The sequence below is a fragment of the Alosa alosa genome, chromosome 20, assembly GCF_017589495.1.
Source record: "Alosa alosa isolate M-15738 ecotype Scorff River chromosome 20, AALO_Geno_1.1, whole genome shotgun sequence".
Taxonomy (NCBI): Eukaryota; Metazoa; Chordata; class Actinopteri; order Clupeiformes; family Clupeidae; genus Alosa; species Alosa alosa.
The window spans coordinates 11764119-11782683 of NC_063208.1; the positions used below are offsets into that span (position 1 = coordinate 11764119).

The 18565-nt window shown below is 43.5% G+C and overlaps 1 protein-coding gene across 1 annotated transcript; it reads left to right on the forward strand.

The window, feature by feature from the left end:
- The first annotated feature begins 2340 nt into the window (after positions 1-2340).
- sacm1la (SAC1 like phosphatidylinositide phosphatase a) lies at positions 2341-18500 on the forward strand. Its single transcript, XM_048230083.1, has 20 exons — positions 2341-2400; positions 3600-3697; positions 4545-4619; positions 5734-5861; positions 9498-9647; positions 9894-9953; positions 10100-10133; positions 10253-10354; positions 10578-10663; positions 11427-11513; positions 11627-11695; positions 12532-12611; positions 13065-13163; positions 13327-13465; positions 13637-13706; positions 14064-14136; positions 15089-15182; positions 15802-15894; positions 16124-16181; positions 16646-18500. The coding sequence occupies exons 1-20, from the start codon at positions 2369-2371 to the stop codon at positions 16780-16782; spliced, it is 1764 nt and encodes a 587-aa protein (XP_048086040.1). The 5' UTR covers positions 2341-2368; the 3' UTR covers positions 16783-18500.
- The last annotated feature ends 65 nt before the right edge of the window (positions 18501-18565 follow it).

The following is an 18565-nucleotide window of genomic DNA, read 5'->3' on the forward strand; positions in this document are numbered from 1 at the left end:
AACATGCCAGATAGACAACTGCACTAGCCTACCATATGAACCACTGCTTTCCCATCAACACTTCAGTATGTGACATGTGACACACCATGGCATGATAAGCAGAGTATGTACAACTTGTGATTCCTAGACTGAGAAATTAATATGTAAGAGGACTAACACGTGATGAAGCCCTGAAAAACAAAAGGGTTGTGGGGTTTGTGAAAGCTGTCACGAGCAGCCTTGGAAGACCAGCTAGCTGATGCCTTTACTGCCCAGGAGAAGCACTTTGAAGTGGAACAGAATGAGAGGGAGTCTGATCAAAGCAGAAAGTCTTACCTACCTCTGCTGGGGATGATAAGAGTTGGAATTTCATGAGGTAAGGACGGGGGCGGCCCAGAACTCCCTGTCAGTCTTCGCTTCTTCCTTAGTGGTCACAGGCATCAGGCTGTTTCGTCCCGAGCCCCAACCCAGAGTTTCACTCTGGTGGCTCTGGGGCCCACCAAAGAGGAACTGGAGGCATCACTCGTCTGCAGATGAAACCAAAAGTCAGTATCTGAGATTTCAGCCCAGGAACTAATGTGAGAGGGATGAAATTTCATTTGTGATGTAAATTTGTCAGATCACAGGTTTAAGAAAGATACCCCATATTTCAAAGCTGTGAATGTTTCGAGGACTTTTGCACACTCACTGAGAGTGGTTAGGCTACTACTAGGCAATGGAGTATCTGCTATCTGTTTATCTTTAACTGTCATTAGCCATATACTTTTCCTTACACTCACTGAAAACCTGTCCTTACTCCAGTTCTGAATCTTTCATATCCTATATTTTACGCTCATATTAATAAAACCAATAGTTTGGTTTTATTTAATAAAACCAATCCAAGCCTGGACAAAAATCATTCAAATGTTCACATTAAATGATATATACATTTTTAAAAAGTCTACTGCTGTTGTATGTTGTATCCAATTAGAGTGTATGTTTGGATAATTAAAGCCATTAACCAGAAGTGCCTTACAAGTGTCTGTAGCCAGGATGTGTGACACATAGACGTCTATTAGTGGAGATCATTCTAAAATTGGAATACACCTACGCTACAAAAGTAAGATTGTAGTGTGAACATTTACACAATTACCTATTTATGAAAGGGCTGAGTAATAGCCTACTGTATGTGTAAAGCACTCATGAAAACCCGCTGAATCAGTATGTTTGCGGTTTGTTTGAGAAGGGACAAACTGTGCCTTTTGTTTTATGCTTCAGCTCCTAAACACAGACACAGGTGAGGGCAATAGATACTACAACACACCTGGATGAAATATGATGTCATAGGCTTGCAGTGAGACACCGGGCTGCCTTTGTGAGTATTCACTCACTGGAACATGGAATACAATGCCTGAATAGTAACAATTCTCCCAGATCTTGTTGAGGAAAGAGGAAATATGTGATCTAGTAGGCCTATGGTTGAGCTACTTCAAATAAATAGTTTTCATTTTATCATATACAAAACAAGCTTGAGCACATGACAAAACCAGGCTAGGATATTTGATAAAAACAAAAAATTAACTTAATGCTCTTTTATAGATCCATAGGTAAAAGCATATATAGAGCATGTTTAAGACAGTGCCATGTGACCCAGATAAGGGGAATGGACAGTTTTTAAACAATACAAACAAAACAAAGTTCTCAATTTTGGTGTTTAAGCCTATGGTCTTCCTTCTGCAATGTTGGTGTAAGGTAGGCTATGCTCGCCACCGTGTGGGCAAGGCAAGGAAAATCGGGTAACATACAGTGATTCTGGGGCGCTCTTGGCCCTGATGCGGAGCAGATCCGCTGCGTTCATTGTAGAGGAAGAGAGGGGGAGAGACCCTTGGCGAAGTGCATTTCCCCCGACTCGATTTGCCAACCACAAACGCGCGTAGCTGGAGTGGTGAGGATGGGTGGTTTATGCGTAATGCTCTCTAGGTGTGTGCGGGGAGTTCCCATGTCTCTCCTCGAGGGGAAGGTGTAAGCCTCAGGTGAGGAGTGAGTGGCTGTAGCCTAGTTCCTGGTGGCTTTATGGATGGATGTAGGCCCACAGATTATAATAGTACAATAGTATGAGCAATATTCCGACGTCTGTGTTTACCCGATGAAAACGTTTTGAGATCAAGGCAAGGAAACAGACCGTGTTTTTCAATTACAAAAAGATAAGCCTACAAAAACTAATCAATATCCCCCACCCTACGTTAGTGTCTGAATACTATGTCCCCAGTTACTAAGATATATTTGAGGCCTACACAATTTAGTCCCAACTCTATCGAGGAAAAACAACTTATACCACATGACGTCAAAGCACTAACCAAACCACACCTTCTTTTACTTCAGTCACGTGACGAAGTCAACACAGGAAGTAATGATGGCGACCGCCTACGAGAGGTTCAATTTGTGAGTAATGCGTTTTCAACTTTTTACTCTTATCTTACACTTATTCGACATGATTATATATCGCGTTCAAATGATGTACCTACGAATTCAAATGGTGTATTTACTAAATAAGTTGTCACGCTTGTCCATAAGATAAAACTCGCCGAGTTGTATGCTGACTTAGCTGACTGAGCTGCGCTTGTCTCGCAGCTTGCTAATTCATTCAAAAGTTCGCTGACAGTAACAGCGTTTCCACTTCAGAAGGAGTCTGCATCCTTTTATATAATATGCCCCTTACATTCGTCTTGGACAGGTTTTTAAATATGGCACTGCTTCTTACAATAAACAGTGCAATGCTAGCTTGATTCCGTTCATAGTCATTCAGTAGAATTGTAATGAAATGGGGCCAACGTTATATCTGTCTCTGAAACACACTCTCCACTCAGGGTATTTTGTAGCTAGTTCGCTAGCTCGCTAACGTTATGGACAACCACGGTGGTGTTATGTGATGTTGTTGAACTGCTACGTTTGCTTTACCCGCAGCTCGGCTGCTTTGATGTTACTGTAAGCTTGGCTTTGCGAGACAGTAGTCTGCCGATAGTATCCTTATAGCATCAAACAAGCCAGACAGCCGCAGCAAAGGCCTTCTCGACAATTAGCTTTACTGAACTTGCTCAGCAGAGTGTGTGCTAGCAGTCATTTCTTAGCTGGCACGGTGAGGTTGACGCACTGCACCTGTCGCTGCTGTATGTTGAGTTCTCGGAGAGGCCTAGAGGCGGAGCTGACAGTGGAGAGACACAGGTTACAACATCTGAATTGTATGCCATCTGCACACACGCCCTGAGGAACAATGCGCAAACTAAACGTACCTTGAACGCGCACCCTTCTCTTAAAAGGGAGCTGAATGTATGTATATACTGGATGTACTGGAACCACCTATTCCGACCCAAACCCGAGAGTACCTGCTGTTTTAACTGCAATGAAACCAGACTTTAATTTAGACTCAGTACACCAAAATCAGAACACTTACTTCAAAGCATCATCTACATGTCAAAATGTTTGAAACCACTGAACTATAAATCATTAGATGGTGATTGTCATAGTGTCAGACATGATGAGAATTGTCCTGATTTTGATCATTTTGATGCATGTTTTGGTGATTTTGGTAATGTGTTTTCGTTTGAGATTATTGTCTCAAATACTGATGATTTCATCTCCAGGCATGCGACTGTGGATAAGTTCTACATTGAAGCCTGTGATGATGGCGCCACTGATGTCCTTGTCATTGACCGGATTTCCATGGAGATGACCCTCACAGGTCTGCTGTGCTGCCAATGCTGTTTTGTGTATGTGTGTGGTCATTGCGTTATTAGTTTAAATGGCACAATTGTTGGCCACAAATAGGAAGTAAATCTAGTCATGTACTGCCAGTCCACTTTCACACACCGTCCATTGGATTCCAGCCTGGCAACACTGACTTTGCTCCACCTTGTATTGCTCAGTTCTTATTCTTAACCACTAGCCTGTAGCCTCGAAATAAAGTACACTGTTGCTCCGGCTATATAGGAGCACTAGCATTTCTTTATGAAAATGTTTCTTTGGTCTTACCACATAAATACACCACTCACCACAACTTCCAGATTAGCAAGCACTTGTAGGTATTAAATGAAGGGTGTTCTTTGTTAAACATTTCCAGACTACATGATCTAATTGAAAACGGAATTGGTATTGTGTCAGGCGCTTCATACAAGTGCTAGCAATACCAATTCAGTTTTCAATGAGATCATGTAGTCTGGAAATGTTTAACAAAGAACACCCTTCATTTAATACCTACAAGTGCTAGATAATCTGAAAGTTGTGGTGAGTGGTGTATTTATGTGGTAACAACAAAGAAGCATTTTCATATAGAAATGCTAGTGCTCCTATATACCCGGAGCAACAGTGTATTTTATTGTCAGGCGCCTGTGTCAGGGGAAATTCTTGAATTTCCCCTGGGGATCAATAAAGTATCTATCTATCTATCTATCTATCTATCTATCTATCTTCATACTGACTCTGGGATTGGAATATAGTGACCGTAGCATGTAGATCACCTGTGTGTGTGTGTGTGTGTGTGTGTGAGAGAGACTAGCAGCATTTAACATGTGGGTTTTGTGTTGTTGCAGGAACTCATGACATCCCTCCATCTGGCATCACACGGCCCATCTGTGGCATCATGGGAACAATCCGGCTGGTTGCTGGTGTGTGTGATCTTGCCACACACACACACACACGCATGCTCACACATGCAGACACTCACACACACACACACACACACACGCATGCTCACACATGCAGGCTCACACATGCAGACACTCACACACACACACACACGCATGCTCACACATGCAGACACACACACACACACACACGCATGCTCACACATGCAGACACTCACACACATGCATGCTCACACTCACACACTCACACACACACACACACGCATGCTCACACATGCAGACACTCACACACACACACACACACACACACACACGCATGCTCACACATGCAGACACTCACACACACACACACGCATGCTCACACATGCAGACACATGTAGACACTTTTACACACACACACGCGGACACATGCAGACACTCACACACACACACACGGACATGCTCACCACACACACATGACACACATGCACACACACACACACACACACACACACATGCTCACACATGCAGACACTCACACACACACACACACACACACACACACACACACACACACACGCATGCTCACACATGCAGACACTCACACACACACACACACACACACACTTACACAGACACCTTACAGGCACAGAGGAGAAGAAGAATGCGATGCGATCTAGGAAAACCCTTCAAAAATGCACTCAAAAATCCTCGATTTTTGTTCCGTTTCAACCCTCTCTGATACCATCCTAGCAACATTCTGGACGCCATCCCCTAGTAAAACCCTGGATTCCATCCTCCCAAAATCTTGGATGTTGCTGGATTGTATAAGAATTATAAGTTAGTAAATTTGCACCATGTGAAGGGTTTTCCCAGATCGCATCACATATTGTTATCGATTGTGACATGCATACACTTCAGTGTACTGATCTGTGTAGCCAATAGCCTTTGTGAAAAAGGAGAAAATTTAGTTAATAATCATGCTGTAAAAGTCATTGGATGACCAATAGTTACAAAATCATGTCTATGTTATGGGTAAACTGCAGAATTCAAATCCCACATCAAGGAACCACAGGTCTTGTTCACGAACATTAGGATGCCCAAATTACTGTGTGTGTGAGACATAGAAGAAACCAATGATACCTGTCTCTCTCAGGCATGTACCTTATCGTTATCACACGAAAGAAGAAGATGGGCGAACTGGCTGGCCACACCGTTTGGAAGGCAACGGAGTTTGACGTGATCCCTTACAAGAAGACTATCCTGCACCTCACTGAGAATCAGGTAATCACACGTAGTGGCATGCTCAGCCGGATAACATGACACTGTACTCAGCTGTTTGTGCCTCATAATGAAATATTTAGATATGTACACAACATCAACTGTATTTTGGTTAACATCCCATCTCAACCAGTAATGCTTAGAAGGTGTACCGTCACACCTGTGTTACTGGAATGTTGGAAAATGGGTTCATGGGTTCATGGGATCTATCATGGTTCATGGAATTCAACATCGAATTTTAGAACCATGAATTGTTGCGGAATGGAATCTTATGTTAGAATGTTCAAAAACCCACACCTTTAAGGGTTAATGATCACATTTGATATGGGAAGAGTTAGCAAACAGTGGGTGTATGGGCCCCACTCCTGACCCACAATCAGTCAGATCACAATGTTTCCTTTATGCATTTACACCAGATTTATATTATGGCCAATCACGTGACATCTCATAGAAATAGTAGAGATAAATAAGAACATTGAGTTCAGTCTTAACTGATCATGTCACCATGTCAATTCTGTCATCTTAATGGCAAGCAATTGTTTAAAACAGTTTATCCTCTCTGTATTTACAAATCTATGACTGGACCCCAAAATGATGCACTAAGCCCTCCACTGAGCTCTCAGTAGGATTGTTGAGCTGTTACTCCCCCTGCTCACACACACACACTTTCCCACATTTGCCCATACAAAGCTCTGTTGTGTAAGACCCTACCGGTTGCCTTGACCTTTGCGCTAATGTTCGTACCTGTGTTGTGGTGGTATGTCCCTGGGGCGTAGGGAGAAGACGTTTTCTTAGGAGTGTGTGTGTGTGTGTGTGTGCGTGCGTGAGAGAGAGCGTGCGTGCGTGCGTGTACTGAGAAAGAGAGAGAGAGAGAGAGAGAGAGTTTGTGAGAGCGTACGTGCGTGAGAGAGAGTGCGTGCATAAATGTCAGTGTATGTGCGTGCACGTGTGTGTGAGTTCCTGGTTACGCGTGCAGATCAGGCCCTCCCTCTCCCGCAGCTTAACGAGATTAAGAGGAGATCCTATTAACCTGTAAGGCTTGTGAGGGGAGTAAGTGTGCACACGAGTGTGTGTGTGTGTGTGTGTGTTTGTTACTTCTGTTACTAGTTAAACCTGTTTACACTGCGGGTGTCCCCCAATTGCAGTGCCCTCCCCCCCCCCCACCTCCCCCCAACATTCTAAATCAATTGTGTGCACCATATTGCTATGTTGCATAGTAATATTATACACTATTGAAAAGCTTGAACTCTTCTGTATAAATGTATCTGTTTTCATGTACAATCTGTATAGTGCTTTACATAGTCAGATTAATCTTACTATGTCTCAATTAAATGTTAAAAGCAATAAGTAATAAGTAGATGCAGCATATTGGGTATTGAAATATTCACAGAAATCCCTAGAAATTGAACATTCATGTTGTTTTATCCAATATCAGTTGTGCAGATGTATACTGTAGTCCCATTTTATTCACATCCATTGAACCAACAAAGAAAATGCAAAAGTAGAGACTTTTGTGTAATCATTCCATATTTTGTGTAGTCATTCTATATCAGAACCCCTGACATACATTCCAAATAGTCTACAAGAAACCTCAAAGTGTTACCTTTCATTTGAGACCAGGATTATGCTTCTACACCAAGAGGTTGCCACACAGTAAGCCTTTTATTGTCAGTATGCATTTTGGGTAACCAAAAGTTCTAAGGGGGAGTTTCCATAGGGCATTTTACAAACACATGAGCATACCTTGGCAAATAATGGTCTAAAGTACCCGTATTTTATTCTATATTGATCTACTTTGAGATACAGATTCACAATACCTGGTAGTGGGCCTCAGTTGTGTTGTTGGCAGAATGTGGTCATTTCCAGAAATGTATAAAACCGCCTGAAGAAACCCTATCATTCTACCCTTTGCCACTCTCTGACAGTTCATCACACAGTCAATCTATTGGTACCAAAATAATCTACTAGGCCTCTGCTTTCAAAAGAGGTCAAGCACTTGAATATAAGTCAAAGTGTGTGGAAACAGGGCCACTGTTAGTAGGCGGTGTGCAATTTCGAGCAAAGACTCAAAATAGGGGGGGGTGTAAAGATTTAATGTTATTATAAAAAAGTAAAGAAAAAATAATGATTGATACCAAATGCATAGAAAAATTAGTTTATACTATCCTTAATGTCACTCTCTTTGCACTTTTTAAAAAAAAAAAAAAATCTAGAACCTTGTTGAAAATCAAGATGGTTCAGTCATACTGAGAACATGTGTGTCTTCCACCCTAAAAAGTTTGCTGCCAATGAATAATACCTTTAATTATAATAATGCTCAAACATGGCTTCCCAGATAATGTGTGTTTCCAGATAATGTGATTTTCCTATCAAGACATAGGATTTGAGCAGAAATATTTTACAGGCCTTGGTTTTGGGACCAATTCTTGATATAGGCACAGTACAGTTTGAGACGGTGCTGCAACAACCTTATCTGATTTAAAAAAAAATTCCTCTGCACATAGTCAGAAGGAGTGTTAACCACATAAAACCGCATTCCATATCTGCACTGTGTCTGCCCAACCAGGACCGCCACCGCATGTTCTAATAACGCCTTGCTGTGGTCACTAGTGGAATCTAGCACTTCCGTAGTTCAACGATGGTTTTCCTATACCCTCCTTAACATTGTTCTTATATTTTACAACTGTTTTTGCACTTTGATATAATCTAATAGTGATTTCATTTGATGTCTAATGTCTGCAGCATGTTTTTTGACACACATCCAAGACGGCATTATCTTTGGACACCAAGTTTCTGAATATTACTTGAATAGGTTGGCATCGCTGAACATTTAGTGTGGAATGGCAACATTACAGTACATGCATGGTACAGTTATGCCCGTTTCACACCGGATTTTGCGTGCTTGGCGTTTTCTATGTCTGCTTACCAAAAGTGTGTGATGTGGCTCTGCCAATCTTTTTCTCACATAATTGTTTTTTCCTCACTGTATTGAATGGAAACCCTTCCAACACACTTGCGTGTGGCGTGAAAAATAGGCATGACTCCTATGACTAGCATGCACACGATTTTGGCGGAAATAAAAGCGAACGCGCCACGCAGCTGACACACTCACACCACGCACCCAGTGTGTAACGGGCCTTAGAAAGACTTTATATTCCCATCATCAGGGGATTTCAGCAATTCACACATTAGTCATAAACAGGAAATTATGGTGGTAGCGTAGTTATTTTAAGCCATTTTAAGTGTGTGTGTGTCAAATCTACCAGCCTAAATGATCCTAAATCATCACGGTTATCGGCATTATTGCGCTACGATTAAAATGTGCTGAATTTTTCTCTAAACCTACCACCAATGTTGGGCAAAACTCAAAATTGACCCGTCCTCCATGCACAGTAGCAACAAAACTAAAGGTCAACAGAACAGCATTCATATGCCATACATAGTCATAAAAGTGTTGTGGCTCCTTTAAGACAATCCTTTGCCGTGAGTTCTGGAGCTATCCAACTTGATCTAACTATACTCATACAGTAACTATACTATACATCACATTCAGGATAATGTGACTCTCTGATGTGACCAAGAGAGTGCTGAAAGCACGCAGTCACATCCGCTCCTCTCCTCTCACTGTTGTGTTGTCAGACCCAGGACAACCGGCTGTTCCTCAGCATGATTACCAGCGTGCTGAATACAGATGGCTTTTACTTCTGCACCGACTATGACCTCACACACACCCAGCAGAGACTGGCCAACACCAGCCCAGACTTCCAGGAGATGAGCCTTCTGGAGCGAGTGAGAACACACACACACACACACACACACACACACACACACACATACACACATAAACACAAACACCTGAGGTGGAGATATAAAGACACACTAATATCCATGTATCTTTATTATTAACACTACACTACATTTTGTTAAGTTCCAGATACATACTCAGACGTCTGGGCCCATATTAACGAGTCAAGTAGTGGTAACTTTTATATATATATAAAAATATATGTATATTTGTGGGTGTGTTTATAACAGGCAGATCAGAGGTTTGTCTGGAATGGCAACCTGCTCAGAGACATCATTGGCCAGCCTGAGGTGAGTATGTGCGATCTGAGTCCAACTGACCTATCAGATTAATGTGCTATATGTTCTTTTCAAACGCACACCTACACCTACATCTATTCTATTTCATGGTTTTGGTCTTCAAGTAATGCTCCCTATTGTTTTGTTCTGTCACATAGCTACACAAGTTTGCCTTCCCCGTCATCCATGGCTGTATCCTTCCAAAGCCCTGTGTGTGTGTGTGTGTGTGTGTGTGTGTGTGTGTGTGTGTGTGTGTTTTGAGTGCTGAGTGCAGTCGTGATAGCTGAGTGAGTGTCCTTAACTGGTGTCAGTTGTGGTGATGAAGCCCTGCAGCATCAATTCCAAGATCTTTGAGTGGATCCTCATCTCCAGACGCAGCTGCTTCAGAGCCGGAGTGCGCTACTATGTCAGAGGTACACATACATTACATTCACGTATATACGCGCATACACCAGATGCAGATGCAGGTGTTCCAGAACTATAAGCAGTTCCAGCTATATGCATATTTATATATTACCAACCCCATATTCAGTGTGTACATACTGCATTTGCATGCTCTCTTTGCATTTGCATGCTCTCTTTGCATGCCCCATTCCTATACAATCATATACAAACTGTTTTCTATGTGTGTCCCAGGCATTGACTCTGAGGGGCATGCCGCAAACTTTGTGGAGACGGAACAGATTGTGCAGTTCCAAGGGGCGCGTTCCTCCTTTGTCCAGGTGAGTTTTTGGATGTGGATGGAGGCACCCTGGTTCGGCATGCCCAGTGTCTCATAGCTGAGGGAGTAACTAATGTGTAATGTTTCCTGATATACAGTAGCTTATGATGCATCTAATTCCATGTATATGTTGCATTGAACAAAAGCATCTGCTATGTAATCATAGCCATGAGCAGCTATCTTGCGTAGTATTGCTGCAAAAAAACGTCACCATCATTGTCCTCCATTGCGTTCTCAATCCATGTTCATGACTCGGCATATGTGGAAACTTTGTGGTACTCTTGCACATCAGAGTGGTGGTTGCACATCATGATCAGCGCTGCACATCACGGGGAGGGTGCATGCTTGCTAGGGAAGTTTCATACAGGATGTTGGACCTCATTCGAAAGTCTCTTTCATCTGTGGAGGCATGTAGGCATGAAGTGAGACACTGTTGCTGTACTTGTGTGGAATCTCCATTATTATCCACAGTTCCAAGATCCATATACAGCGTGGTTGGTTGTATCAACATCAGTGGTTGGTTGTATCAAAATCAGTTTAAGTGTATTTTGTGCAGTGAATGAACAAGATGACAGCCTAAAAGATTATTTATGCTTTTGTGGCTGGGTGCGCTTCACTCTGTGCGTGTGTGTGCGCGTGCGTGCGCGTGCGTGTGTGTGCGCGTGCATGTGTGCGCGTGCGTTTGTGTGTATCTGTCTAATTCCATCATCAATCACAATGACCAAATATGTGTGTGTGTGGTATTTATGTTCTCATGTTGACAGACACGAGGCTCAATGCCGTTCTTCTGGTCCCAACGGCCCAACCTGAAGTACAAGCCCAAACCCCTGATCAGCAACAGCACCAATCACGTAAGGCCTGGGAGATGGCAGCCAATCAGATATGGGGATGTGAGGTTGGAGAGTACCGATCAATAGATATGAATTATCAGTAATGCTCTTCGTTTGTTTGTTTGTCCTCACAGATGGATGGCTTCAAGAGGCATTTTGAGTCTCAAGTGCTTATCTATGGAAAGCAGGTCATACTCAATCTGGTAAGTACTCACCTGCAGATGCTTGTTTGTGGCATACATAACAATCACAGACTTTTCCGTATCAAAAAGTTAGGGATACATATATAACCATGGTCAAATACAGAGGCGGACATTTTCAAATGCATTCATACACACACACACACAACCACCCACCCACCCACACACACACACACACACACATAAGTCACTCCACAGTGTATGTGGCTTTTTAAGCAAATGTTTGATTTGCCTCAACCATCAAAGTGTGTGTGTGTGTGTCTGTGTGTATGATGGTGCATTGGGTTTCTTCATTCTTTGATGTCAGCTGGCAAACCAGTGTTCTGGTGAACCTTTGCCGTACTGCCTACATACCGGCAACCACAAACCACCTCTCCTTTCACAATGACGAATTGCACTGTCTGTTACCCTTTACGAAGTATCGCATCTGCACGGCGTGCCTCAGAGTTTTCTGACATTTCTTATCTCCGCTCAGATTTGCAGAGCGGCAGATGAGTCAGGTTTCAACACTCTCAAGGGACACCGTTGATTGTGGTTACACTGTTACACTGCATTTATATAATAGCTAGTCTCAGATAGGGATAACGGCATGGTGCAGGTTGAGATGCTAATCAACTTTCACTTATATTTCTCAGTATGCTCCTAATATGGCCTTGGCGAGATAGCTCTGTCACCACAGATGTACCCTTATATTATTTGTGGTTTCTGATGCTAGAGGTCTAAAAGCTTTTAAACAATTTTAACCCCTTGCTAAGAGAGTGTGTGTCTGTGTGTGTGTGTGTGTGTCTGTGTGTCTGTGTGTCTGTGTCTGTGTCTGTGTGTGTCTGTGTGTGTCCCAGGTGAATCAGAAGGGCTCAGAGAAGCCCCTGGAGGAGGCCTTCGCTAAGATGGTGGACGGAATGGACAACGGCCTTATTAGGTAAGGCACTGCCTCTGCTGACTCCTGACCCCTGGTCTTTGACATCATAGCCTCTGTCTCTGCTCTTGTTTGTGAAAGGTATTAGTAACGCAAACCAACTGATTTTTAGGGAGGTGCTAGCCAATGGCAATAAGTTCAAGAGGTAAAAAAAGTGCAGCACACTCTGGCTCCATATGGCAAGTCTTTACTAAACTACGTTTCGGCCTATAAGGCCTTCATCAGATTTAAAAAATCTACCCTGGTGTCATCCACCTTGAAGTTATGCAGTAGCCATTACGGCCATTCAGGCACCCTCCGGCGTGTAATCTGAAGCAAGCTGCACATGCCTGCTCCCTCTCCTGGCTACTCCCTGGCCACTGTAGGGTCTTCATGCTTTGGCTCTTGTCTGGTTGGCTCTGTTGTTCTCTTTGGTAGCTGTCTGACCTCTGTTCCCTGGTGTTTGTGTGTTTGCAGGTATGTTGCCTTTGACTTCCATAAGGAGTGCAGTAAGATGCGCTGGCATCGGCTGCAGATTCTGGTGGATGATGTAGCAGAGAATCAGGATGAGTATGCGTAAGTCGACACAGACACAGACACAGACACAGACACAGACACAGACACAGACACAGACACAGACACAGACACAGACACAGACACAGACACAGACACAGACACAGACACAGACACAGACACAGACACAGACACCTCCTGATGGCATCTGTCTGCATGTGTGCAGGTACTTCTGGGTGGACTCAGACGGGAAGGTGGTATCTCAGCAGAGTGGCATGTTTCGCAGTAACTGCATGGACTGTCTTGACCGGACCAATGTCATCCAGAGTCTTCTGGCCCGACGCTCACTTCAAAACCAGCTTCAGGTTGGGCAAGCACACATAAACAACACACACACACACACACACACACACACACACACACTTGCTGCCTCTGTCTCCTGACCTTCGAGGCTGAAGGAGAAGTTCTCTTCAGACCGGACACACTGGTTTCAACCCTGATAACACACTCTCTCTCATGATGTCTGTTGAATGCAGAGGATGGGAGTCCTCAATGTTGGCCAGAAGATTGATGAGCAGGCAGACTTTGAGAAGATCTATAAAAATGGTGAGTTCACTGCTGCTAACTGTTAACCATGTGAAATTAGTGTATTGCTGTCTACACAAGATTTAGATAAAAGGATACAGACCCTTCTCTGTGTGTCCAATAACCCAGTCTGACACTTTTGGCCTAACTTGGTATAGGTCACTGAAAGTGGGTAATTCCAGTTAGCCTAGTTAGCTAAATGGGAAGGTGGGCTCAGGGAATGACCTTAGGCCAGATTTGACCTCGGGTTCCCATGGGCATTGAGCCCCTTCCTGTCTGCTAGGCAGATGGTTGTGGAGTGTGTGGTGTGTGTGACCCACTAACGTGTTTGTCCATGCATGTGCATGCACGCACGCGTGTGTTTTGTCTCCTTTTCAGCCTGGGCCGATAACGCTGACGCGTGTGCTAAGCAGTATGCAGGCACCGGTGCCCTTAAGACTGACTTCACCAGGTAGCACTTCCAATGACTAATACATCTACAAAGTGTGTGTGTGTGTGTGCATGTGTGCGTGCGTGTGTGCGTGCGTGTGTGTGTGTGGGCGTGTGTGTGCGTGTGTGTGTGCATAATGCGTCGCGTGTGTGCGTGCGTGTGTGTGTGTGTGGGCGTGTGTGCGTGTGTGTGTGTGCGTCGTGTGTGTGCGTCGCGTGTGTGTGTGTGTGTGCATGTGCATGCGTCGCGTGTGAATGCGTCGCGTGTGTGTGTGTGTGTGTGTGTGTGCATGTGTGCGTCGCGTGTGTCGCGTCGCGTGTGTGTGTGTGTGTGTGTGTGCGTATTGCATGCGTGCGTGTGCGTGTGTGTGTGTGTGTGTGTGTGTGTGTGTGTGTGTGTGTGTGTGTGTGTATGTGTGTGTGTGTGCGTGTGTGTGTGTGTGTGTGTGTGTGTATGTGTGTGTGTGTGTGTGGCGTGCATGTGTGTGTGTGTGTGGGTGCAGTGTGTGTGTGCGTGTGTGTGTGTGTGTGTGTGCGTGCGGTGTTGGGTGGGTGGTTGGCTGTGATGTCATATTGTGAGGGGCAAACTTACCAGGTGCTTCATTCCTCTCTTTAGTCATATTCTCTTCCCTTTAGTCATTTCCACTGTGAGAGGAAATGTGTTTGCGGTCACACGGGAACCAAGCAACAAGCCCAACGTTGTGGGTTCCATGAACATACACAGAGGACTCCACTGTGCCCGTTTTCCTGGAGAGATTACACTTTGTAACATGCACGCTATTAGGAATGTGCAAGAGTACTGACTCACTTGTGTTGGCCATGTGGTCATGTTTGAATTAAAATAAAAAATGCTTGTAATTGTCTTGCTGACAATTATAAATATGTCTAACACAAACAAACAAACGGTTGAAACTTGACTATGTGTGTGTGCATACGTGAGGTAATACACTTCTCTGGTGTGTGTGTTTCTGCAGGACAGGGAAGCGGTCTCAGTGGGGTTTAGTCATGGATGGCTGGAACTCCATGATCCGCTACTACAAGAACAACTTCTCTGATGGCTATAGACAGGTTTGTGTGCGTGTGTGGTGGGCAACCTTTAAGATTATTGACATGAGTCAGCATCCGGCAGCACATCTTGCAGGTCCTGACAGGTCACAGGTGACTCACTGTGGATCTGTAGATGTCTGGGTGGCCATCCGGCCCTTTGTGGTCGTGGTGGTGGGATGTATGACACCGATGTGATACCCACATATGACTTTGCTCCTATGCTGGGATGATGGTGCATTGATAGTAGGACAGTGAAATGTTCAGCGGACGCTGTAGATAGATAGATACTTTATTGATCCCCAGGGGAAATTCAAGTAAACAAAAGTCGTAGAAACAAACACTAAGACACGGAGCTACTGAGTAGGCTGCCACTCTTGTCGGCGCCGGAACTGTAGCTTGGATGTGTAATGTCAGCAACTGTTTGTGTGCTTGTTTGTTTATCTGTTGTTACTGTGTGGGCTGATTCAAGGAGGTGTAGTGTTAGTATGACTTGATGTTGAGATGATGAGTGTCACTTTGGCGTGTTAGTGTGTTTCAGTAGGATAATATTGGGTAATGGCTTACAGAAGCTGATGTAAGTGTGACTAGTGATGTGGAATGGTAAGTGTGGTGGAAGTGTAATGTGTTGGGTGGGTTCCAGGATTCTATTGACCTGTTCCTGGGCAACTACACTGTGGATGACACAGAAGGACCAACGCCCTTGCAGGTGCAGAAGGACTGGAAGTTCATGATGGTGAGCCACAACTGTGTGTGTGTGTGTGTGACTGTGGTTGTGGGTTTGCATGGTTGGATGATTGCATGTGGGTTTGCATGGTTGGATGATTGTATATGTGTGTTTGCTAATGCTGGAATTTTCTGTGGAGGTATGGATGTCTGTAATGCATCCTTTGTGTGCATAAGTGTGTACATAGGAAGTGTGTTTTGTTGTGTGTTTTATGTTGAAGTTGTGTTGTTTCTTTCAGCTGCCTCTTGTCCTGTTGGTGGCCTTCTCCATGTGCATCCTCTGCCTCCTAATGGCCGGTAAGAGAAATGCACATCTATATATTGCAGTAATAAAGAGTGCATTTTTCTAGATTGCAATAGTGCAGATTACATTTTCTGTAGAGGACTTACTAAACTTTATTTAACTATTGATTTTAGTTTCTAATTTTTACCCAATTGGCAGATCAAAACCTAATGCACTCTCACACTTAACCACTATGATTTTTAATTGTAGATACACAGTTATATACCATGTCTAGAAGGCAATTACATCTGTGTTTACATTCAGTACACTGTAGCAACACAAAGTGTGATATAGCTTTAGTATAGCGTAGCAAAAATGAACTATAAAAGTGGCTGACATTGATCAATGGGGGTGTAAGTTTTATTCACTGATGCTACTGCTGCTGCTAATGATGATGAGGAGGATGATGATGTGTGTGGTGTTTATGGCTTAAAGGGGTTTAAAGGTTTTCTGATGAGAACTCTCCACTGTTTCCTAGGTGACACCTGGACCGAGACGCTGGCGTATGTGTTGTTTTGGGGCATGGCCAGTGTGGTCACCACCGCTGTCATAGTCTTCAATGGGAAGGACTTTGTGGATGCCCCCAAGCTGGTCCAGAAGGAGAAGATGGACTGAAACGACGTGTGTTAGTGTGTCTCTGTGTGTGTGTGCGTGTGTCTGTGTGTGTTTGGGTGTGTGTTCAACGGTTTGACTCTGCAGTTTGTACCTCCTCTCTACTGGACCTGCTGCCTCTCTTTTGAGTGGACCCTACACTTCCCAATGTCTCCTCTGTCTTTTTCCTAATTCTGTGTGGACACTACATCTCTCCTACCCTCTCTGAAGACCCCTGACAGTTTTTTTTCCCAGCCTTCCGCTCCTGTGTGCCCTGTGAGCTTCAGCAGTCCTCCCCTCATGGCAATGACTTCCTCGTTGCTTTGTTAAATCAGATGACCTGGAGCCTTCTATGTAGGCTTAGTAAAGATCAGAACTTTCCCTTCAGAGATCAGATGTAGTGGGAGAGATTCCGACGACTCCAGACTCTCTTCCGATAGACTCTCGCATCCTGTGTGTGTGTGTGTGGGGGGGCGCTACTGCTTCTGCTACTGGGGCACTGTTGAGGGCATTCCATTCTCATAAGTTGAGTTTGCACTTTTTTCTGTGGTCATCAGTCTGAGGATTAGTATGATAGGTGAAATAGATTGTGTTTCCTGTGTGGTTCTTACTATTGAATGTAATTAGCCTTACTGAAGCATTCACTAGAAACGTATTAACCCTAATGTTTTAATAATGTGAAATTTGGGTGAAAAGCAAGGCACGCAGAGCTCATAGCACTGGTCCTGAAAAGCCTAACTCTAGCTGAACTCATCTGCAAGTCTTTGTTTGAATAGGGCATTCAGTTTCTCAGAACACTACATTACATGCTTAAGGTATTTGCTCCAGTAGAGTTGGTAAGGACAAGACTCTTCAGAGAGATTTGCGAGGAAGTTTGATCAGATTTCCATTACCACTTTACTTGGACCAGTGCAGTGAAGGTTTGGAAAAAACTTTGCAAACTGTTTCAGGGACGTTGGGACACAAAATCAGAATGTACTGTAGATAGCCCCTCAGTGATGCCTTCCGACCATTCCTCATCCAAAAGACCCAAGCTAGATCAGCCATTGGGGGAAAATAACATGACCGCAGGTTGGTTCTGATACTTTATTGTTAAATGTTACTGTTCTTTGAAACAATATCCAGCTCCAGCAGCTTTAACATGCACACAGCTCGTGAGTGCTCATGATTTAATGTCTCCTGATGTGGATATGTGTTTTGATGAACTATTACTTCAGTATAGTTAATTAAGTAGGTCATCTCAAACTGTGCTCTTCAATTCAGTCCCATAAAACGTATCCTTGTCAATCGAAACTGTAAATTTTACATGCAAACTAATCTGTGTAATTATGTATTGTACTCCTGTATTTTACCAAATTGTCCGTAAAGACATGAGCACTTGAGTTATTAGTAGCAATGTGTGACCACATTACTGTTGAACCATGTTGATTTACCTCATGTTCATGTACAGTATTGTACAGTGAAATGCCTGACGTTTGAATCATGCACATGTAGATCATTCCAGATTTCCTTAAATTTAAGCAAGCATGCTCCTCAATTGCATTCATGAAGGCTATGATTGATTATGATCGCTAAAGTCGCCCTCTGTCTAATTGATCAAGTTACTGTTGACCAATGAAAATGTGTCTCTCATTTTACTTCACGGGCAGTATTCACTTCCTGTAATGAAAAATGTAAGGAAACTTTAATCTGATAGTATTCTGTTTTACTCTCAGACCATTAAAACATTTTCCAGACATCTACTTCTTGTTTTTGGTCATATTTATTTCTACTTTTATATTTTTTGGACACTGGGTAAGGGTTGAAA